This window comes from Helianthus annuus, chromosome 15 (assembly GCF_002127325.2).
Source record: "Helianthus annuus cultivar XRQ/B chromosome 15, HanXRQr2.0-SUNRISE, whole genome shotgun sequence".
NCBI classification, from domain to species: Eukaryota; Viridiplantae; Streptophyta; class Magnoliopsida; order Asterales; family Asteraceae; genus Helianthus; species Helianthus annuus.
The window spans coordinates 22,599,170-22,624,225 of NC_035447.2; the positions used below are offsets into that span (position 1 = coordinate 22,599,170).

General features: G+C 36.9%; 1 protein-coding gene and 1 long non-coding RNA gene across 4 annotated transcripts; both read right to left on the reverse strand.

Annotated features, from left to right (window-relative positions):
- Nucleotides 1-2,080: 2,080 nt before the first annotated feature.
- LOC110911115 lies at nt 2,081-24,180 on the reverse strand. 3 transcript variants are annotated; one of them, XM_022155691.2, is made up of 12 exons: nt 23,971-24,180; nt 15,252-15,472; nt 15,073-15,165; nt 14,880-14,996; nt 5,677-5,991; nt 5,333-5,563; nt 4,797-5,261; nt 4,531-4,719; nt 4,264-4,371; nt 4,151-4,199; nt 3,936-4,034; nt 2,081-2,269 (listed from the first exon to the last, which is right to left on the reverse strand). In XM_022155691.2, exons 7-12 carry the CDS (start codon nt 5,021-5,023, stop codon nt 2,177-2,179), a joined length of 765 nt encoding a protein of 254 aa, XP_022011383.2. In that variant the 5' UTR covers nt 5,024-5,261; nt 5,333-5,563; nt 5,677-5,991; nt 14,880-14,996; nt 15,073-15,165; nt 15,252-15,472; nt 23,971-24,180; the 3' UTR covers nt 2,081-2,176. The 3 variants fall into 3 exon arrangements, with proteins under 3 accessions (XP_022011383.2, XP_035839604.1, XP_035839603.1); XM_035983711.1 differs by lacking the exons at nt 4,264-4,371; nt 5,333-5,563; nt 5,677-5,991; ... (2 more) ...; nt 15,252-15,472; nt 23,971-24,180 and having other exon boundaries at nt 2,149-2,269; nt 4,797-5,065; XM_035983710.1 differs by lacking the exons at nt 2,081-2,269; nt 3,936-4,034; nt 4,151-4,199; ... (6 more) ...; nt 15,073-15,165; nt 15,252-15,472 and adding an exon at nt 17,816-20,253.
- LOC118487154 lies at nt 16,710-17,825 on the reverse strand. The gene is made up of 3 exons (XR_004880496.1): nt 17,738-17,825; nt 17,554-17,658; nt 16,710-17,474 (listed from the first exon to the last, which is right to left on the reverse strand). It is a non-coding gene; the product is annotated as an uncharacterized LOC118487154 (long non-coding RNA).
- Nucleotides 24,181-25,056: the final 876 nt, after the last annotated feature.

The following is a 25,056-nucleotide window of genomic DNA, read 5'->3' on the forward strand; positions in this document are numbered from 1 at the left end:
TAAATCTCGATATCAAAGAATCTGGTTGGAACAATTTCACAAACATTGTTCGTAATATTTTCTTATTTTTTTATTTTAAGGCAAAACCCTACAATTTTCTCTCTAAAGTGTTTCACCATGGAGGAAGCTTCATCACGTTTCCCGGCAGAAGATATGAATGGTGGTGGGTGGTGGTAGTGATGGACGGTGGTGGTAGTGGACGGTGGTAGTGGTGGTGATGGTGTTTAACCCTCTGCAGACCTTAGAAGATTTTAGAAGTGGTTGGGCCAAGTCTGCACCAAAAAGAGCTCGCGTAGACGTTTTTTAATGAAACGTCTTCAGAAAAACAAACAATCTGCAGATGCCGATGTCTGTGCATGATCTGCGCGTCGCAACGCATATCTTTTAAAAAAAACAAACACCACAGAAGTGATGTATTATCAGTCTAGGATTTTCAAAAAATGAGTTAAAAGGAATTGAAATGTTTTTCAAAGAGAATCTATTTAGTATTTGATTGATCCATTTGAAAATGGGACCTGAATATAAACTAAACTAAATTACAAACTTAACCTCTAAAAAGTTACCATTATCTCCCCATTTCCCCTACTATTATTTGCATCTGAATGGCCGGCCCATGGGATCTATCAATAACCGCTAGACTACTAACCGGTTAAAGTTAATTTTAACCGCTGGTTCCTAATCGGTTATAAACCACTTTACCGGTTAATTAACCGATTTGGTTAATCAACAAAAAAACCGGCTATTATCCGAACCGGTTAAAGTAAAAAAAAATGAACCAGTTAAAGTAAAAATGAGAAAATAACCATGGTTCATTTAACCAAACCTGTTACTAAACTTAGCCAAAATTTGCGCCTCTAGAGCAAAGTGGGTGAACTTTTAACAGTGGCGGACTTATAATATAATCAGGGGTATCACGGGTTACGACCCCATTTTCGTAGTGTATTTTTTTACGGTTTTATATAAAAGATACCCTTGAACAAACACGGGGATACTCCTAAAAATAGGATACTTTAATTTATTAAAATTCCAATTTTTTTATAAGCACAAACCTTTTACAACACCAAATTTGTATAAACCTTAAATAACACTTATTTTTCAATTTTAAACATGTATATACATATATGTATATTTGACAATATACACATATGTATAGTTAAAAGATTAACAATATACACATGTGTATAAATCCAAAAAAAATTGCATTTTTTTACATTTTTTTGCTTAGGGAAAATGTGTGGTCTAGAATGCTTAGGTGAAGGTTCATTTGAGAAGAAATTTAATGTGAGAAGAAAAAGAAGAAAGGGCATAATGGTAAAAATTAAATAGTTTATAACTCATCCCATTAATTATGTTATCTCTCATTAATAAAGCATAAAAACTTTTTATCCTACACATTTTAAAATTTATCCTACATATATCTTCCACTTACCGAAATTTACCCTACGCATATCTAAATTTATCATACACATTTAAGAATTTATCTTACACATACTAAAATTTATCCTACACATGTCGAAAATTGTCCTTCACCTTAAATTAATTTATCTTGAAAGAGTATAATTAAAGGTGAGTTAGAAGTTTAATTAGTTAGCTAATTAATTCACTACTAGAAAAAAAACCTTCAATGACACGCATTGCGCGTCATTAAAGGGTAGATATGACACACAAAAGAGTGTCAAGGAAGCCCCTGTCATTAATTGAAAATGACATGCATTTGTGTGTCATCCATTTATGACACACTTTAATGACACGCTTTAATGACACACCTTTATGACACGCTTTAATGACACACTTTAATGACACGTTTTAATGACACAATCTAATGACACACCTTTATGACACGCTTTAATGACACACCTTAATGACATGCATTTATGACACGCGTTAATGACACATTTTAATGACACGCGTTGATGACACATTTTAATGACACGCGCTTATGACACTTTAATGACAACATTTATGACACACATTGCGAGTCACGATTTTCATTTTTTAATTTTTTTTAGAATTTCGAATTTTCTCTAAAGAACCAAAACAATATATAAATCTATTTAATGACAAAATACACAAAAACAAAAACAATTCATTTCATAGTCATACGTCAAATATAATTCAAATATCTTAAGTTAACAAAAAGTATTATTTGGCGTACATACTTCAACATCTAAAATAGTCACTTGAAAACAAATGTTGCCCCAAAACTCGAACACCCTTCACGTATTCCATCAATATCCTCATCCGTGTATACCACTTTGCCTTCCCCAACCTGAGAAAAATATTAAAGAACCTAAATACATACACTTTGATATGAAAAACAATTAATGACAAACAAAATTATAGAGCCTAAATACATGCACTTTGATATGATAAACAAAGATGATATCCACACAATTATCTTCTCATTTCATCCGGTTATTTAGTTATATTTTCACCCAGTTTCTTTTATATGCAAATCAAACAAACAAATCTCATCAAAATCCTCAAAATTATAAACTAAAGAGTAAACTGCAATTTTGGTCCCTAAGGTTTGGGCAGTTTTGCCACTTTAGTTCAAATCTCAAATCTTTTGCATCTGAGTCCCTATGGTTTCATTTTTTTTTTTTTGCCATTTTAGTCCAAAAATGAAATCAACTCATAATACTCAAATTAAGTCCTGATGTTTTGTCTTTTTACTCAGGGGTAAATTGGTCATTATAAATTTATCATAACTCATTATGAATTAAAATAATAAAACTAAATAAAAGCACTAATAACTATCTTCATCTTCCCCAAATGAATCACAAACAAATACCCTCATTCACTCTTCATTAGTAATCGTTTAGAACATTTTCTGAAGAATCAGTAATCGTTTTCACTCAATAAGACTAATTCTGAACAGCACCCCACAGTTGCAGCATTAAAATCACGCCTGTAACATTTTCTAATTTTTCGGACACTGTCGGTCGAGTTTCGGATCATTTTGTTGACTTTCGGTGAAACTGAATGTGTTTCGATTGATTTTTACGACTGATTTGGTGTTTTGAGATTGAATTTTAACTGTTTCGGTTGAAATTTCGATGAATCTCGGAATGATTCGATGATTTTTGGTTAAACAGAGAGATTGAAACTGGAAACCAAGGTGTGTCGTTTGATTTTTTCGAACGGTTTTCATCTATTTCGGACAGATTGGTATCAAAGCTGAGTATATACATAAATTTGTTGATCGAATCTGTTAATAATCTTATTTAGGTGAAAACAGTTTTTTGAATAATCATGTTTACGAACGGAAAATGATATAAAAAATAGAAAATGGCAAGTTTTCAGTAATTCTTTAAATACCAGCGCATCATCAAGTGTTATATTTGCATCAATAGTAGTCACGAATCACCTGAAGTTCAGATTTGATTCGGTATTGCAGAACTAGAACTGAAGTTGCAAATAATCTTGTGGTTTTGAGTTTGTGTCAGCTGGGTATTGAAAAGAGTTGCAGGTCTTGTTTAACGTTGAGAAGAAAGATTATTAGCGACATTTTTTTGTTTGAGTGTAGGAATTTGAGTTCAGGTATTTGTGATTGTTGTTTAAATATGATATTAGATTGCTGTTGCTTGTTGTTGAAGAAGTTTTTTATTATTTTAATTAATAATGAGTTCTAATAAAGTTATAATGACCAATTTATCCCTGAGGAAAAGGACAAAAACATCAATATTTAATTTGATGATTATGAGCTGATTTTAGTTTTGGACCAAAATGGCAAAAAAAAAAATGAAACCACAGGGACCCAGATGCAAAATGTTTGAGATTTGGACTAAAGTGGCAAAACTGCCCAAAGCTCAGGGACCAAAATGGCAGTTTACTCTAAACTAAATTTAGTGATCTAAAAAAAGTTTTGCAACTAATTAGCTAACAAACTAATAATACTCCAAAAGTAATCATTTAAAAAAAATAGTACTTACGTTGTCATTGGCAAGTATTGCAATTCCTTCTTCAACCACCTCTTTCATGAACTTCAACACATAATAGCCGCATTCAGTACCTCCCGTCTGATATGGACACTACACAATTAAAGATTCCAATTCAGTCGATGAAGTTAAAGCTACAATTTCAACACATGTGCACTACACAAATAAAAATACTGTTATGTTTCCTTCAATAAAAAATAAGTGCTCACCTTAGCCTTAACCCAGTTGACACTTTGCATAGCATACAAGGACATTGCCCTAAAAAATTAAGAAATATATTATAATAATATAATATAATTTTTCGATAATGTACATTACTTACGCATCAATAATTTGCCTCAACACCGGATTGATTGTGTTATTCATTATAGACTCAAGATAATAGCAAGTATATGTTTTCATGTCCAAAACTGCCAACACCCAATGTCTTCTACAAAAACCAAAAACCAAAAACCAAAGTAAGTCAAAAAATATCAAGATAATAGTTTTTTTCTTTATGAATGTCTTCTATAAAAACCAAACTAAGTCAAATAATGTCAAGATAATAGTTTTTTTCTTTATAAATAGTTATTTAAATGGAAAATCATACCCGGGATTATAGGGCAATATGATGATGTCGTTGTCCTTTCTTGTAGACAACCGATCTGCAACCACTCTACTTGCATCAGCAATATGTTTGCGTTTTGATTTACGTTCACTTGGCGAGATTGCACTCGGGCTCACAAAACAAATACCATGATCAAGTTTCGGCCCATTCTTGATTTGCTCATACAAGAACCTGTCAACATACAAAAAGTAAATCAATTAAATAAATTGTGTTTTACAAACAATTTTTGAAACTAAATTTAAACTTACATCATATAAGCAGTGATGACAGAACCAGTCAGCTCATCCAATGTAAAAATTGCTTCAAAATCATCCCAATTTAAATATGTGAAACTCTCGTACCCAAATAGATCGTCCACACACTGCAATTTTATAGAATCAACCTTTAAAACTTGTGCGTCAACCACCAATGCAGTCATTGTCAAAACTGCATTGTTTTCAACTCTTAACCTTGGCCTCCTTTGTGCTCTCGTCATCCCCCCTTTGCCTTCGTTCACTTGTACATTCTCTTTTTCATTTTCCACTTTAGGTTCTCTTTTCCGTTTTTTTTTTATTTTCACTTATTTCTTCTTTTCCCGTGACCTTTTCCACTTGTACAATCTTTTGTTCAAGCTCTTTTTCGTTTTCCTCATTAGTTCCTCTTAGTTGTTTTATTTGTTTATTACTTTTTAAATCTTTCACGGGTTTTGTCTTTGGTTTCTCCAACATTTTTTCCTGAAAAAAATATTAATTCTTTAAATTAGACCTCATGTTTATATGCATTAAATCTATGAAAATAATACTACCAAGTCAGAGCATTGAATGACTAGATGTCTTGGCCAACTCAGTATCTGCCCAATTGCATCTCCGACCTCCATAATGAACTCCTCTTCAAGTGGAACTGGTAGTAATGCTTCTCTATGTAAACATATTTCCAACATGACTCGAAGGAACTCCTCTTCATTTGTATCCATCAGTATAGTTCCTTTGGCGACTATGTTTGATGCATTGTCAACCGCAAGAAAACATGACATATCCTACAAATATATATATATATAGGATGTTACTTCTTGTAGCCAAGACTTGCAATGAATTCTTATAGAACATAAAGAAATTATTTTAAAAAGAAACACTTTTACCCATGACTTACAAGTGGTTCTTCATCTGGGTTGTCTTCAAGATCTTCATTACCCCATTGGCAACTTTCGGCTTCTGACACATTGTTCACACCTCTTTTTAGTTTCTCTAATTCATCTTCAAGCTTGTTGAGTCGTTTATCATACTTCTTCTTCTCAGTGTCCATGTAATGCTTGACAGTATTGGGTAAATAAAAGTATTGTTGTGGAGTTACAAATTTGCCCATCCCGCGTACATGCCCACGTTGTTCATCAGTACCCAAGGCCTGGGTAAGCACATCATGTGTTCCACATGTGCCCTCTCCAGAATCTGATTCCTTAAGCTTGTCCTGAAATTGGATAAAAGATGTCTATTAATACACTATCCAACAAGTAGGTGTTATAGTTACAGTGTTTCAATCACAGAGGATGTATGTGGAGCAATGATTTCAATAATATAATCAATGTCAAAGGCAGCAAAAGGTCAACTGTAAGTCAGTGGCAGTAATACCAAACAACAGAAGTAGGTCAACACTCAACAGTAAGTCATATGTAAGTCAGCAGTAAGTAAAAAATGTAAGTGAGCAATGGTAATTATGTTGAACACAGTTGTCACTTGTTATAATTACGTTTATTGGAGGAGGATCAAATACAAACTACTTTGAACCTGAAAACTGTAAGAACTATTTAGATTTTGACAAATGGCACAACTTAAATAGTTTTAATAAGGGTATTTTTATCATTGACAGTATAAAAAAATGAAAATTCCTAAATTTAGGCTATGAAAATATTAGATTGGTTCCAGATTATCATTATCATTCCGTTCCAGATCCTACTTTCACGCAGTTTGATTTATCATCTAGATTCGCGAGAGGCCTTTTTTTCCCTTGTATTCTTCTTCCATCAGGTTTCATTTTGTTTTCTGCTGATATCATTATATTTGTGCTGACATCATTTTTAGTGTGCTGATATTATTTTGTTTGCGCTAATACCCTCAAGTGTTGATATCATTTTGTTTGTGCTAATATCGATCATTTTCATTGTGCTAGTATCATGTTTTTTACTGTGCTAGTATCATTTTGATTGTGCTAGTATTGTCAGGGGCGGTTCTTAATGGTTGATGCGTGGTTGTAAACCGGTGCTTGATATTGTTTAACTTAACGTTTTTACGTAAGTTTTAGTTTCGAATAGCCTACTTTTAATCAAGAATGTGTTTTGCAGGTTTGATGAAGTTTAAGGAGCTTTTCGGGAGCTTTACGGGTCACCGGGTCGAAAACCGGAGCACCGGGATGCGTTACGTATCAATCGAGAGTGCAAGGAGCAAAAAAATGGAGAATGGAGTTTCTAGAGGCCGTCGGCGACGGGGGTATACCCGTCCCGGACGGGCCCCAGAAAACCCCGTAGGCAAAATTTCCCGTAACCAGTCAATTAGGCCGTCGGCCACAGAATTCATTTTGGTGACCCGTCGGCGACGGGTTCACCATCGTCGGCGACGGGTGTTGGATTCGCAAAACGGGATTTTTGGTCAAATTGAAGTCTAGTTCGATTTCTATTGGCTCTCATTCATTCAACTCGTAAGTTACAGAAGAATTGAGTTTGAAAACATCAACTTGGAGCCATTATCACCTACCACTTCATCTTCAATCTATCCATCATCATCTCTACAACCAAGAATCATCACGATTATCACAATACAACCACCAATTCACCATCCTAAACCCTAGTTCTCCATCTTTCATTCACACTCACCACTTTCACCCACAAACCCCAATCATCCATCAATTCTTCATCTAAGCAAGCTTCCAAGATGAATTCTTCCGCATTCCAAACATCCGGTGATCAAGCTTCTTCAACCATGAGCGGCTAATCATCTAGGTTTCACCCCGGTGTAGGTAGTTGTTAATTCTAGGGTTTTGAATTATTCTTGTTTTAACTTAGTGACAATTTGTATTTGGTTTTTGAAACTCTTGACAATAGTATTACATTTGTTACGAATTCGTGAATTGTCAAGCGATGTTAAAAGTTATGACTTCGCGAAACGGTGATATGTAATTGTACATTGTCATTGTTAGGATTTACTTGTGTTGATTACAAAGTGTCTTTTTGTCCGTTCTTCGGGGCGTTGATAGTTAGTAGCACCTAAGTCACGGTACACTAAATCCGTTAATCAAATGCAATTGAGTTGAAACTAGAACTTGTAGAAATCCTAGGTTAATAATTACCGAAACCGGGTGTGATTCCTTTTTATCATTATCATTCTAGTAATCATTTTTCTTGCAATCGTTAATTAGTAGTTGTTAATCATTTGCATCAATTCAATTAGTTAAAAATCATATCTCTCCATTAAACAAAAATACAAAAACACTTTAGCAAGCTTCATAATTGTGACAATTGTTTATAATTCATTCGAATCCATACACAAACCACATACTCTTCGTGGATCGACCCCTTACTACCACTAACACATTGTTAAGGGTAATTTCGGCTTATAAATATTATCTTTGACCGGAGCGCGACACTCCGATCAAATTTTGGCGACGGGGTCTTGACCGTCGGCGACGGGTCCCCATTTGGTCTCCGACGCAGGTTCGTTCCAAACGTGTAAAAACGAGTTAAAACCCTTCTTCACCTAACCAAACATCATCTAAACTCACTATTAACCACAAGTTCGGTCTCACATCATCCCACCCCAGTTTTTACCACAAAATTCCCTGCACCTTCTCTCACCTAACTCTCTTCTTCTTCATCTTCCTCCTCAAACCTTCAAGAACCCTAAACCTTCAACTCCTCATAACTCTCTCAATTTTCCACCAAATCCACTGATTTTCGGGTCCATCTTGGGTAATTTTTCAAGAGGAACAAAACCCCTAACACGATTTTTATCAATTCTTACTATTGTGCGAGATTTCTGGGCGTGTTCTTTAGGGTTTTTTGAAAGGGTGTTCATCAAGTTGCTTATTTGCCATCTTTTCTTAGTTCTTCTTGTTTAACACCAACAAAGGTATGGATTCTTCTTAAATTTATGCTTCATTATCATATATTAGTGTTTTTCTTCCAAAATTTTAAACTTTTTGGTTTAAGAGTAGGTTGTTTAGACAATGTATGTTGTGCTAGCATGATTTTGAGTAAGATTAGTTGTTTTGGATGGAATTTGAGTATGTCATAACCATAGTGAAGTGATTACACTGTTATGAACATGATTGAACATGAAGATGATGTTAACTTTTGTTGAAATTATAAGAGAATTGTAAGATTAACAAGAGATTAATAAGTTTATGATAAAGTGAGCGACTTTGGAAGTTTAAAGAGGCGATTTTGCATTCACTTGTTAATTAAAATGTCAACATCACACCTCATGTTCAAAGTTTGGGAGTTAATGAAGGTTGAATATATATTGATGTTTGCTTGTTTGTGATTGGAGTCATGGCGGGAAGCAAGAGACAAAAGACTACAGGTCAAGCTTCATCATCCGGGATTGGGTCTTCTTCCGGTTTAATACCGAAGAAGTGGGAGCAATTAAGCCCCGTGGAGGAGAATGATCCGAGGTTGTACAGGCAAGATTGGGAGTGGGTGAAGTTCAGGGATAGCCAAAGTGCTAGAGTTTGGGATACCGAAAAGAACAAGCAGTTATCCCAGTATCAAGACAGGAAGTTAGAAGCTAAGTTGTGGAAGTGGAAGATGGTGAATGGGGTGAACACGTCGGTTCCAACAAGAGTGATATGTGAACGGGTCGTGAATGTAGAAGAATTCCGGAACATCGGGATTGTGCAAATGTTTGAGCGTTTAGGATGGGAAAGCGTGCTTGATTGGTGCGAAGATAATACCTCCAGGATTTACTTATCGGAGGTATGTGAATGGTTGTCCACATTGAGGCTCGTAAACAAGAATGAATCCCCTTCACAGTGGAAGTTAGTGGGGAAGACTACTCGAGGGAGCATGACGATGTCTTTCGAGACCATGAATCGTATTGCTCGTTTTGACTCTTTGGGAGCACAAGCATATGACTACCCAACCATCGAGCAGTTTTTGGATAATCATTTGAACATCAATGATGGTGAGCAGTTGATAGATGTTATTTTACCGACCCACCAAGGGGGAGAAATGAAACGGAAGCAAATGTCACTTGAGGGAAAGATTCTTCAAGGGATCTCGGTTGAGAACATCTTGGCAAGGTTTGGTGACCGTGGAGGGGTAAGAGTGAGTGATTGTAGGGTGGTGCATGCCTTACTGTATGGGACCCCGACACTATCGTGGAGACACATAGTGATGATGAACACATGGGCTACCAGGGAGTCGTCCCAGAGGCGGTTTATTCCGTATGCACGACTCATTAGCGCCATGATTGTGCAACAAAATTGTTTACCCCCGGAATCACTATGGGTTTCTAAGCCGGTGGAGGAATTTAATGTGGCTTACATGCGGAAGAATTGGAAGATAGAAGTCAAGTTCTCGGGAAACAAGTACGTTGTGACCGATGATTTGGGGAACAAGTATGAGATCCGTGCTGCTGGAGCACCACCCATCGTGGAAGAAGACGTGGAAATGGGTGAAGAAGAGGAGGAAGCTGAACCCTCCGGTGCACAAAGGCCGAGGCAACGATATATGCGGCCACATAGGGAAATTAACGCAGAGGTGGCAGGTTTTGTGACCAGGAGGCGGGTGCCCTCCTATAAAAATTTTGATCGGGGGCAACAGGAGATATATGACAATGTCTCCGCGTGTATCGGTGAAGGACGGGAATACAGTCAAAGAAGAGAAGCTTGGGAAGGGTCGCATGAATCCGCAATGCAAGAATATTGGGCGGCTCAAGAAGCCCAACGTGAAAGAATGAACAAGTTTATAGAAGAACAAGAACTGTTCCAAGCCATGCAAAGATCACACATGGAACAGTTGACAAAGATGCAGGAGGATGAGGCAGCCCGAAGACGGGCATGGGAAGAAGCAGAGGCAACGCGTCGACAGGAAGAAGAACAATTGAACCGACGCCGGTGGAGTGCCCTGTACGTCTCTCAACAAATGGCGATGAATAACGCTAAAGTGCTGCATGATCAGGAGCGGCACCATAGAGACTACCAAGCCGGCCTCCCCTACGCCGAGCACTCGGGGTGGACAAATTACTCCGATCTTCCCCATCCACAAGGCCCATCCGACCCGACTCCACATTGGCCCGAAGCGGTAGGGTCTAGCTTCATCCCGATCCCGTACCAACCACCGCCCCAAGGGGAGCAAAGCCCCTTAGATAACTATAGGGAGATGTTCGAGGCCCTCACTGGTTATCCATACCAACCCAACCCGCCAATGGATCCAAACGAGCGATATCAGCGGTAGAGGTATGGTATGTTTTATGTTGTTGTTGTATATTTTATTCCGTTATTTCTTTTCGTTTTTATTTAATTTATGTCTAGTTAAATGAACTTTGTGGGTGTGTTCCCTATATAACCCTCACGAGACCGACTCGTCCTCCCGAGCTATCGGGAGGTTTAAAGGGCTTGCGTGCATATGCTAAATGCCGTCGTGATTCCTACGAAAGTGAGTTAGGTTTGTTGTTGTTGTAAAATATTTTCCACAATAAAATCAAAGTAAAATAATGCATGGTTTGGTAATAATTTCATAAAAGTGGTAGAACTAGGTAACTAACAAATTTTGATGGTTGTGAGAAGCATGCTTCTACACAAGGGTTAAGATTTGTAGGTACATTATGTTCGTGAGACGACCGCTTTGTTGAAAAGATGAAGAGCACACAAGGAACTAGCGAAAAAACCAGGTGCATACGTTTCTTTTTATCTTTGATTTTTAGTTAGCAAATAAGTGGATTGTAATTTGTATTTTAATTTCCGGGGTGAAAAGTTGGGAAGGTTAGTCGTGTCACATCCCTTGTGCAATTCTAAAACTCTAGTTCTTACACATTGAGGACAATGTTTACTTCAAGTGTGGGGATGGGGGAGTAGTAAAAGTTTTTCGATTTTGACCTGTTCATTTAAACACTACACATTGAGGACAATGTTTACCTCAAGTGTGGGGATGGGGGAAAATTTCAAAAATTTTTCAAAAATGTCTTGTTTTCAAAGCGATCTTAAAAGCACAAGTAACCAAGTCAACGAGGGATGTCACAACCCATTTGGTCTTTTGTCATGGTCAAGTTCAAATTAATAAGCATAGCGGGTATTTATTGGGTGGTTATTTGGGAATAATTCGCCTAAGGAACTAGCAATTTATGCATATCACATATCATACCCTTATACGTGAGGTTTGAGCCACTTATATATCATAGATTTACATTTACATGTTTCTTTGTTTGAGTGGACCATTAGTCGCGTATTGTAGAACTTGCAACTTTTGATACGTTTGAGACTATAGACCAAATACAAGCACGAGAATGATTAAGGCATTAGGTAAACCTTTTTCTCCTAAAACCATTTTTCTATCCTTACCCGAACAAATTCCTTAGTCGCCCATTTTGAGCCTAAACCTTTCGTTTGACCACCCTATAGCCCATAAACCTTAAACCTTTTCGTTTAAACCCGTGTGATGAAAATTCGATTGTAGGGCTTAAGTTTGTATAGTTGTTATGATTCGTTGAAAAAAAAATGTGTGAAAAAGAATTGAAAATTGTTGAAGAAAAATACAAAAAGAAGTGCTCGTAGTTGTCGAATAAAAGGGTGAAAGATCATTGCCCATAGTTGATGTTTATTGTTTTCTTTCGTCTTAGATAGTCTTTTGTAATAAAAAGTCGAATTTTCATCACTTTAGCCACTTTAAAAATATACTATTTCCTACCCTTCGCCTAGCCCCGTTACAACCCGTCAAAGACCTTTTGACTTGTGCTTAGTATTTGTGTTCGATAGTGGAGAATGATTGAGTTGCAAGCCTATGCGGGTACGTGTTCTAATTGGTTTTGAGCGATTAATTGTTGAAGTGCTAATACATTATACACGTTAGCCAGTTTTAAGCCGAGTGGATAGCACATTGTGAGGGATATGCATGAGTTATTAGTTTTACGGGCGAGTTAATCTTGGATAACCATTAGTATATGTGATTATTCACTTAACCGGTAAATACGTGAAATTTGTAAAGAGTTTGAACTTTTGTATGACAATAGACCTTAACTTCTGTCTCGGGAATGGGATGTGCATTTGTTGTTCGACCCACGTGAAAGTAAAAAACAGATTTGCTTGAGGGCAAGCAAAAGACAAGTGTGGGGATGTGATGCGTGGTTGTAAACCGGTGCTTGATATTGTTTAACTTAACGTTTTTACGTAAGTTTTAGTTTCGAATAGCCTACTTTTAATCAAGAATGTGTTTTGCAGGTTTGATGAAGTTTAAGGAGCTTTTCGGGAGCTTTACGGGTCACCGGGTCGAAAACCGGAGCACCGGGATGCGTTACGGATCAATCGAGAGTGCAAGGAGCTAAAAAATGGAGAATGGAGTTTCTAGAGGCCGTCGGCGACGGGGGTATACCCGTCCCGGACGGGCCCAAGAAAACCCCGTAGGCAAAATTTCCCGTAACCAGTCAATTAGGCCGTCGGCCACAGAATTCATTTTGGTGACCCGTCGGCGACGGGTTCACCACCGTCGGCGACGGGTGTTGGATTCGCAAAACGGGATTTTTGGTCAAATTGAAGTCTAGTTCGATTTCTATTGGCTCTCATTCATTCAACTCGTAAGTTACAGAAGAATTGAGTTTGAAAACATCAACTTGGAGCCATTATCACCTACCACTTCATCTTCAATCTATCCATCATCATCTCTACAACCAAGAATAATCACGATTATCACAATACAACCACCAATTCACCATCCTAAACCCTAGTTCTCCATCTTTCATTCACACTCACCACTTTCACCCACAAACCCCAATCATCCATCAATTCTTCATCCAAGCAAGCTTCCAAGATGAATTCTTCCGCATTCCAAACATCCGGTGATCAAGCTTCTTCAACCATGAGCGGCTAATCATCTCGGTTTCACCCCGGTGTAGGTAGTTGTTAATTCTAGGGTTTTGAATTGTTCTTGTTTTAACTTAGTGACAATTTGTATTTGGTTTTTGAAACTCTTGACAATAGTATTACATTTGTTACGAATTCGTGAATTGTCAAGCGATGTTAAAAGTTATGACTTCGCGAAACGGTGATATGTAATTGTACATTGTCATTGTTAGGATTTACTTGTGTTGATTACAAAGTGTCTTTTTGTCCGTTCTTCGGGGCGTTGATAGTTAGTAGCACCTAAGTCACGGTACACTAAATCCGTTAATCAAATGCAATTGAGTTGAAACTAGAACTTGTAGAAATCCTAGGTTAATAATTACCGAAACCGGGTGTGATTCCTTTTTATTATTATCATTCTAGTAATCATTTTTCTTGCAATCGTTAATTAGTAGTTGTTAATCATTTGCATCAATTCAATTAGTTAAAAATCATATCTCTCCATTAAACAAAAATACAAAAACACTTTAGCAAGCTTCATAATTGTGACAATTGTTTATAATTCATTCGAATCCATACACAAACCACATACTCTTCGTGGATCGACCCCTTACTACCACTAACACATTGTTAAGGGTAATTTGGGCTTATAAATATTATCTTTGACCGAAGCGCGACACTCCGATCAATGGTGCTGTGGCAAGGCCACGGCCCGGGCAAGTTTTTCGGCCGTAGTGCTAATTTTCCGCATTTCCATCGAAATTTTTTATATATACTATGTTTGGCCCGGGCTTACCCGGACTTTTTTTAGTGCCCGTGTCTTTCGGCCCTGACACGTTCAACGGGCAAGATCCGCCACTGAGTATTGTTATCTATGTAATCAAAACCCAATCAGAAAATATAAAAAATACAGAGGACGAATAGAAAATAAAAATGATTTAAGGTTTTTTTTTTCTCTAAAAAATTATTGATTACTATACTCCAGCTTTTATGTAACTAATTAGCTACCGCAAACCCAAACACCCTTTTATAGTTAGTCTTGGATAGGGATGAGCTCGGTACCAACCGGTACCGAAAATACCGGTACTGTACGGTACCGAATATACCCGATACGGTACCGAATCCCCAAAAGTGGGTATCTGTATCGGTACTGAATATACCCGGTACAATACGGTACAGTCCAGTACCGATATTTGAGGGTAAATTTCACGAACAAAGCAACTACTGCCACAAATCAGCCTACTAAACTGACCAAATCAGCCTACTGTATTCAACATTTAAACCTCATAGTGTAAGATCAAAGAAAGACTTACAATTCTATCAACTACCACTTGGACATCTGAGTCGAAACCTCCTATTTTCAGTTCTCTTGCTCGTTTCCACAACATTGCCCTATCAATCTCCTCTTCCTCCAGGCCGGTTTCTTGCATCTAAATTATCAAGAATAACAAAATTGAATTAACGTAAACAAATAAAAATGAATTATTGGGTTAATTGCATTCATACAATCTCAGTAGTGAGTCTGGCATATCCCTTTCTGCTCAAATGATGATTGTATTTATGATGTGCACGGACTTTCTTTGCCTTCTTACTTGTCTCCTGCATTAGAAACATTAAAATGTTTATATAATGTTAGATAAGACATGGATACTAAACAAATACAAGCACCAAAAGTTTAAACAAACCTCCCATTGTTTTGAAGTTCTTTGTGATACAAATAGTTTCCAGTCTTCTTTCTTCAAGAACGGATACTTAAGAGGAGGATTAAGTAAATTTTTCTTCTCCTCAGGGTCATTTTTTGTGTCTCAATGTAATCCCCGTATAGAGTATGTTTGAAGTTTCTCCACTTTGTCCCAATTGATTGTATAGTTTGCTTCCGGCTCTTTGGGTCAACCACAAAATGTGCCTGAAAATACAAAACAAACAATATATTCAAAAATAGGTTAACAATAAGGCTGCACATTTTGACCCGTACCCGTTTTGACCCGAACCCGTTTCGACAACCCATTTCAACCCGAACCCGTTTCGACAACCCGTTCTAACCCGTTTCAACACATATTAGTCATCATCATAAAAAAACTGACCCTACCCGACCCGACCTGACCCGAAACCCGTTCTAACCCGGACCCGTTTCGATCCGAACCAAAACAACCCTTTTTATAAATAACCCGTTTTGACTCGAACCTGTTTTGACCCACGACCCGACCCGTTTGCCAGGTATGTCTCTAATATTCTATATACATGCATATTCACACAAAACCGGTTAACACCACTACTAGAATGTAATACTGATGCTCCTGTTGTAATTTTTTCAGAGAATGGTTCCTGTTGTGATACCCTTAACTCTAAGCACCTCATTTTGGGTTAGGGTCAAAATAATCAGATTTGGACTCAAGCAAAGATGGAAAACTGACGGTTGAAATAAGTAGAAGTTACCAAATGGCAATAATTACTTTAAATAAACCTGATTACACATATGATCCCTGTCGTTATTTAAGGGTAAAACAGTCATTTAACTCAAACTAAACAGAATTTTTAACGTCTGTTGGCCTTAATACCCCAAAGTCTTACAAAATTGAAACCATAGAACCCGAATCCGTTACAAAAAAAAAAAGTTAGTACCTAAAAGGTGTTATTTTAGGTAATCCACAGGGACTATGGGACTATCTGTGTAATTAACTATTAAGAAGATAGTTTAAAGTTAAGATTAGATGTTAGACTTACCATGACATATTGCCATAATTCTTCCTTTCTTTCCTTACCAACTTTCGGCCAAGTGGTATAAGTTATGGGAATCATAGTTCTTGCTACCAATCCCTCAAAAGTAGAGAGTGCTACTGATTCCTTTCCAATTGGGACCCCCTTTTTATTGTAGGTAATTATAAGTTTCCCTTTACTAGATTTTGACTTTATTGTTGGACCTCTTTGTGATTTGTTCTCTTCAGCATGATCCGAGTCAGAATTCGATTCCATGTCACAAAAAAGAACCTGTTTCAACAAATACACAATAAGTAGTTATAGCATGGTGGCAATCGAAATTAAGTAACAAATACACAATAACTAGTTACAAAATTAAGTAATAGAAACACAATAACATAACTAAGTAAAAAAGACAAATTCCATGCGATTTGCAATCTTCATCATGATCCGAATCAGAATTAGGTAATTAAAACATCAAATTAATCGCAAAATTCTCAAATTCAAACAATTCAGACATAATTAATCACATCTAAGAACTGACATAAAAACACAAAAACTACAGATTTTATTATTCACGAAATAGTTTAAACTAATATGCCCTCGCCATCCACGCGCATACACGAAAAATCATCGTCAAGATCTACCAAACCGGAGTACCGTGAAACATCAACAGTAGCATCAAATGCCAACATATCATCAATTTCACCACTTGCTCCATACTTGTACATCTTATGTGGTGTAAAACCAACAACAGATAAATTCTTATCTTGTTGATCTTGAACATAAAAAACTTGTTTGGCTTGACTAGCTAATATGAAGCGGTCAGACTGGTGACCAAGCCTATCAAAGTTAACCACTGTGAATCCAAAATCATCCTTTTTTACTCCACGACTATCAGCCCAATCACACATGAAAACGGGAAGGGTAAACATGCGATAATCAAGATCCCATATCTCCTTTATACAACCAAAGTAAGTAACAGCGCCATAAACGGGATTGGAGTCTTTTGCACTAGCAATCTGCATAGCATGTGCAACTAAAGATACTCCACTACATTGAGTTGTTTTAGATTCATCTCGAGATGTTGTATGGAACCGATACTCATTTATGGCAAAACCACTATATTTAGCAACAGCAAAACTAGGCCCTTTGGCCAACCAACGAACAGTGTCACAAACATCTTCCGCATTAGCCAAACGTTTTTCAACCTATTGGAAATAGAATTAATGTAAATCAAACAAAATTATTTAAAATATTGTAGTTCTAACAATCTTATTAAAAACAAACCTCGTTCTTAACCAACTAATAAATGTTCGACTGTGTTGGCCTTGCAACCATGTACTATTTCGAGAGGCACGTGGGTTGTGATTCTTCAATTCCAACATATGTTGCCTGGAATATAGTAGAAGTTTAAAGAAGCATTATGTATCAGATAAAGTACATAAAATATAGAGTTTAATGTAATTCCTACTCTATATACGGCTCCACACTAGCAGTGTTTCGTAATACATAAAGATGAGCTTGATCAAGTAACTTAGCATCCACAACCTCAATCATAGCTCCCATAAAGGCTTGCCTGTGCGGATTCTTTCATCAACACGTTCATAAGGATTACCAATTGACTTCATGTTTTTAAAGTAGCCCGAGCAAAATTCTAAGGCTTCCTCTGCCACATAACATTCTGCAATGCAACCCTCGGGTCGATGATGATTTCGTACATACCCTTTGAGTGTTTTCATGTATCTCTCAAATGGATACATCCACCTAAAATGAACCGGGCCACATAGCCTAACCTCTCTAACTAAATGCACCATCAAGTGAATCATGACATCGAAAAACGAAGGAGGAAAATACTTCTCTAACAAACACAAAGTCAATACGATGTCACTTTGCAGCTTTCCTAGTTTACTAACATCAACAACTTTACTACACAACTTGTTGAAGAAATGACATAAGCTTATGATTGTTTTCCTCACTTTCTCATGTAACACCCCTTTGATTGCAAAAAGGAGAAGTTGTTGCATCAGTACATGACAATCATTAGACTTCAAGCCATTCATCTTTGAAACATCATCAGAGACGAGATTTTTGAAGTTGGAGCAATACCCATCAGGCACTTTTATGTTAGACAAGGTATCGTAAAATAGACGTTTCTCCGAGTAATTCAATGTGTAGCACGCAGGAGGAAGCAAAAGTCGATTCCCGTTTAGTTGAGGTTGTAATTCAGACTTAATGCCTAACTCCTCAAGATCTTGTCGTGCATTTAATCCATCCTTCGTCTTGTGGGGTAAATTCAACAATGTCCCATAAACACTCTCACACACATTTTTTTCTATGTGCATAACATCTAACTGGTGACGAACAAGCAACTTCTTCCAATATTCAAGTTCAAAAAAAATTGACTTTTTATTCCACAATTTAGCTCTTTCATCGATACTTTCTTTTTCCTTCTTTGAAGTTTTCTTCTTTGGTGTTTTCTTCTTTGACGTTTGCTTCCTTGACGTTTCCTTCTTTGTCTTTTTCTTCTTACCCCATGTATTCTCAAACCCCGTCAGAGAGTCGTAAATTTCTTCGCCTGATAATGGGTTTTTTATAATATCATTCTCTTGTTGATTGTTGAAATCTTTTTTTCTTTTACGAAAAGGATGTTCAAGTGGGAGAAATCTTCTATGGCCAAGAAAGCATACTTTTTTGGACTTTGGCAACCATTGTGAACAAGTATTCTCCGAACATATTGGACAAGCATAATAACCCTTGGTAACACACCCCGAAAGATTACCATATGCGGGAAAGTCATTTATAGTCCAGAGTAATATTGCTCTTAGATTGAAGTATTCTTTCTTATAAGCATCAAACGTTTTAACGCTAGTTTCCCATAAGAGTTTTAGATCTGCTATCAATGGTGCCAAGTAGACATCAATATTGTTACCAGGTTGGTTTGGCCCTGATATCAATAGAGTCAACATCATGAATTTTCTTGACATACACAAATAAGATGGAAGATTATATGTTATTAGGATAACCGGCCAACAGCTATACGTAGAACTTAATGACTTGTGAGGATTGATACCATCAGCGGACAAGGCTAACCTAAGATTCCGATTTTCTTTTCCGAATTCTTTCCACGTGTTGTCAACAAGCTTCCAAGAGGGGGAATCACGAGGATGAGATAGCTTACCATTATTGACCGGACCTTGTGCATGCCAAGTTAAGTCATGTGCAATTTCCGGTGATGAAAACATTCTTTTAAATCTAGGGATGGGAGGAAAATACCACAAAACTTTTGAAGGCACGTTTTGGGTATTCTTCTTCCAACGAGATGTGCCACAAGATGGACACTGAGAAGCATCCTTATGTTCTTTCCAGAATAGAACACAATCATTTTCACATGCATGAATCTTTTCATACTGTATACCTACTCCTTTTAGCAACTTCTTGGCCTCATATATCGATGTAGGAATTGTATTGTTTGATGGTAAGATATCTTTTAGGACACCCAACAAAGCGTCAAAACTAGCATCAGACCAGCCAAATTGACCTTTCAAATGTTGAAATTTCAATAATCCACTGAGTGCATTATACTTTGACCCAACGTAAAGTGGTTTATCACATTCTTCAAGAAGTGATTTCAATGAATCGGGTTCATTCTCTACATAATTGAAGGCATCATGTAGCATTTCCTTTGTATTAATAAAGTCAGGAGGTCTAGATTCATTAGGGCATCTAGAATCAAGCTTCGGAAGTTTTTCTCCATGAAAAGACCAGACCGTATAACTTTCATCAAAACCATGGGCAAACAAATGATAACGCACATCATCAATAGAGCGGTGACACAAATTGATACAATTTACACAAGGACATGGAATAACATCCAATTGAGGATTATTACTTTGCGCAAACTCTAAAAACGCTTCCACGCCTTTGTCATATGCATTTGATAATCTATCTGACGAAATCCATGATTTATCCATGACCATTTGTCACTAGCTAGTTATTCACCATGACAAAAAACAAAATCAAACTTCAAACCTAAATAATAACTTATAAAACAGAATACAAAATTTAGGTAACAAGTAAGAACATAACAAACACAAAACTGCTAACAATTTAGGTGGCCCATTTAATCCTTAACTTGCATGTTTAAAAGATTATAAAACTCAGGTGGATGTTTTGTTGATTTCTATTGGTATCATATTTTACCTAATAGATTTGGATGTGATTCTTTTTAAGGATGCCATTTTTTTGTATTGTAGAGTTTAAAGTGTCATTCAGTATATTATAGTGTGGTGAAACTTTTTGTAGTTAATAACGAGCAAAAAGTCATGTGCTGTTCAATTGTATTCACAAGTAGACACTTAAGGTGATTAATCTGATGTGGTTGTTTCCCAATTGAAATCACAAGTAGACATCTAATGTTACTTTGTATATGCCGAATATCGCTAAGAAATTCTGATCCATATAGATACAAGTCTACAAAAGCTTGTCCTCCTAAGTCCTATCCAAGTGAAGGTTGGTATCCAATATCCAGGGCCGGCCCATGGGCCATTCAAGTAAAGCGAGGGCTTTGGGCCACCAAAATTTTGAGGCCTCCATTTAAAATTAAAAAAAATATATACTTGAATTTAATGTGAATATTAATATTAAATTTGCTGGCATATGCAACAATTGCTGTTGTATTGTAGTGGTAAGGAACCCCAAGTGTCTTCGCCAAGACACAGGTTCGACCCCATGCAGTATGTTTTTTTAATTTTGATTTGTTATTTTTTAAGGGGACAAGCCTCTTGAAGATGATATAATTGCAGGGTCAGTTGGGGTGGTGTAGTTGAGTTTCCTTTGAAACTATGTTTTCAAAGTTGGTGACTATTAATGTTGGTTTGTTCCATGATTATTACAGCGAAACAAAGAGAAGGGAAATAATAGGTACAAACTACAATTATGTTCCTCCTTTTGTTATTTGCTTTCTATATTTCTATGTTTAATTAAAATCGGAAGTATAAAGTTGGTCGTTTAAATATGTTAAATTATTTGGAAAGGGCCTCAAGTTTTATTTCGCTTTGGGCCTCAAAATATGTTGAGCCGACCCTGCCAATATCCATGCCCAACTTCAATTTCTGTCTTTCACCTTTAGAAAGATGTTGAAATTGAAGAGGAAACCTATTTAATGCAAAAATTTCCAAGTTTTGTTGACGTGTATTGCTGGGTTGGTGGAGATCTGTTGGTCTATTCAGAAACAAACTGGCCTCGTTAATCACGAGTTAATAGTTACTATTTTGTGAGATCAGAGTCATCAGGGATAGAGAAGATTCAAGAATCAAGATGAATGGTAACACAGGTGTTACACTATTATAGGGTGGGTCTACCCTCGAGTTTTTTAAAAAATGGAAAGGGAGGGAAACAAAGAGAAACGTTGGGGGTTGTAAACTAATCGACACAGGTATATAACAAGGCAAAAATGGATTAATATAATATTTGTTATAATCTCAATCCCACCTACTTAATATCCAGACAAAAGACAGTGGACACACATGTTGGGTTTAATCTTGATGTTACGGGTCGTGTATGGGTCAAGCCGGTCATGGGTCAGCATGATTAACGGGTCGCGGATTTTGTAAATGGGTTCCCAAACAGTTAACGGTTAATTGGTATGGAATTGGTCTAGGGCCGACCTAGTTTCAAGGAAGCGCACGTGAAAAATAAACTTAATTTGACCGAGTATGCAGGAGGAATAAGTCGTGCAGTTTACGTGGATTGTTTAATGTGTTTTTTTTTCTATATAAGCAAGATTTGAGTGTAGTTTCTATTTATCACTTGTAAAATCTCTCTTGAAGTTTAATATACAGAAAATCGTTACAACTGTGTGTGTTTGTGAGGGGCCTAAACGAGAGTCGAGAAACGAGAGCGGGTGAAGACAGTGTTCTCCGTTTTGAGAGTCGATTCCGAAAAGAGGGGAGCAGTCTTCTAAACTACGGAACTGAGAAGATAAAGAGAACGAGAACGGCGGTGTTAGCAAACCTGTAGAAGAGATCTAAGTGAACAAAATTTCGTGTGATACGGTTGAGAAGAGGTTCTACATGAACGTGATTGTGTTCTGTGTGAACAAAAAGTGCAGACAAATCTGTGTGATTCATTGGTGTCGATCGATATTGTCGAGGGGACTAAAAAAAGGGAGAAGAATTCTATGTGAATTATGCAAGAAGAACCTGTGTGGTTCGAGCTAATCACTTTAAATGAAGTGATAAGAAGTGTTGAAAAATAGCTGTGATCGTTTCTGTGTGTTAGCGATCAGATCAGTTAGGCAGGTTTCTGGGTGAAATCAGAAGGCAAGAGGAACATTAGAGGAGAGCAACAGGCAAGGAGAATTGATCAAAGTTCAGTGGTCGATTAGAAAAAGCATGGTTTGGCGTATGTTTTATGTAGAAAAGAATTAAGAAAAGGGGTAAAGAATCTAAATGATTCTTTGTGAATCTAAAAGCAAACAGACGGGAGGAGGTGAATGCATTTCATAAAAGGAATGTTATGAAAGTTAGCTATGGAGGAGTTTAGACGGAGATGGTGGTCCGATCGGCAGCAAACGATGGTTGTGAGAAGCAGTGATCGGGAAACGACGTACCAGTGTGCTTCAGTGCTCTGAACCATGGGTCTGTATCGGGCTGAAACAGTCTCGAGTGTCACTGAAATAGAGCTGTTTCAGGGCTGCATTGATGACGAAGCAGTACCAGGTGATGGTGTATACGGCTACCAAAAATGGGTGAGTAAGAATACAGCTAAAAGCGAGTTTAAAGAAGTGATTTAGCAAGAAACGAATCAGATGTTTGTGAACTGATACTCTTTGGTGGTTAGTAAGACTTAAAATATGTCTTGATGCTGCTCATGGTCTGGATTAACTCCATAATCATGCGAGGAAGCATCAAGCAATAATCCATGGAGATATAAAAAGCGCAAACATTTTGTTGGATTGCGATTGGGTCGCTAAAATTTCTGATCTTGGACTCTCCAAGTTAAGTTTAGCAGGTCTAGACAGAAGTACTGTTATCTCCATTAGATGTGGCACACTGGGCTTATATTGAACCAGAATACTATGTTAATTGTACGCTGAAAAAAGAATCAGATGTATACTTTTTTTTGGTATGGTGCTACTTGAAATTTTGTGTGGGAGGTTGTGTTACGTAAGAGACCGTGGTGGCTTTCAGTTATCAGACTACTACTATAAAATGGATAAATTACACACGGTTATTGATCCTAACTTAAGGGGGGAAATAAGTTATGACTCCTTTTTAAGATTTAAATCAATTGCAAAGGGATGCTTGCATAGAGATAGAAAGCAGTGTCTTCCTATATATCGTGTTGTGAAAGAGCTTGAAACTTCCCTATGTGTGAATTTAATTTGCAGTTCGTCAAATAACAGTAACATCCATCAAACAATGCAAACTCAAGTGGGACTATAACTTCAACACATGCTTCATGATTAAAATTGTGATGTAATCTATGAAATTACGATGGTATAAAATTTCTCCAAATATACTTTTGTATAATTATCAAAACCCTAACTAACATATTATGAGACATATTCTACATTACAAAAACCCTAGCTACATATTTCAAGCAGATGATGTAAACCATTAATGGATTAAACTCGCAATTCAGAAACACTAAAAAATAAAACTCGCAATTCATAAGCAGGTGATGTAAACAGATGAAATTTACCGGCGGTTGTTTTCCGGCGGTTGCAGTGGTGCGATTCGTTGTTTTCCGGCGGTTGCAGTGGTGAAGCGGCCTGGCGTTTGAAGTTCAATTTTGATTCTCCGTCTATGTTGAAGTTGAATTTTGATGTGACTGAGTGTTTTAACTGATTGATAAATTAGAGAGAATTCCGGGAAGTGGGTGTGGGAGTTAATAGAAAAGATTGAAGTTCAAAATTGATGATTTTTTTTATTTTATTTTAGAGGGGCGGGAATTATAAAAAGGGGGTGTTCTTTGGGCAGGGTGACAATGGGTTAGGTTTGGGTCGGGTATTCGTAATTCCATATCCATAACCGGTTATAAAATCGTGTTTCATACCCGACTCAATATCTGTGGGGTATTTGTCGGGTAATTACCCGTTGGGTATCGGGTATACCCACGGGTATCGGGTATACTCAGTAGTTTGTTAAAAGACGTTGAGATTTTCAAATCCATTTTTTACTATTATAATTATTATGTAATTTTATTTATACAACAACTATTATAAATTAAAAATGTATATTACATACATATAAGTTTTATTATGAACTAGTGTGTAACCCCGCGTTGCATGTGTGGGGGTCGTAAAACCGTGTTAAGTAGTAAACAAACAATGATCTAGTAAAACAAAAACGCGAATCTAGATTGTAACGTGACGTAAAGCTGGCGTAGAACACGTTACACATTCTCTTCGCATTGCGGTGGAAATTCAGTTTGTTCGGTTCGTTACAGTATCACTATGGTACCAACATTCAGTATAGCAAACCAATAAGAAAACTCAAAAAAAAATAAGTCATAAATCAGTTCAATTCACCGCAATAATGGTATACAAATACATAACATCAATATTAACTTTGTTATTTTTAAATAAATAAAGATAATACAAAAGTCATGACTACATTACATATAGAGATCGTAAATTTCTTTTAGTCAGCTATTAAGGATCCTCATGATTACATTACATAAGAGATCATAAATTTCTTTTAGTCGGCTATTTGGGATCACTGAGCCAGCCCATTTCAGTTTTCTACTTTAAGTCCTCGATTTTGGATCATTAAACTAGCCCATTTC

Coding starts and splice junctions, on each gene's coding strand:
- LOC110911115 (XM_035983710.1), bottom strand. CDS start 20,243: ATGGTCATGGATAAATCATGGATTTCGTCAGATAGATTATCAAATGCA.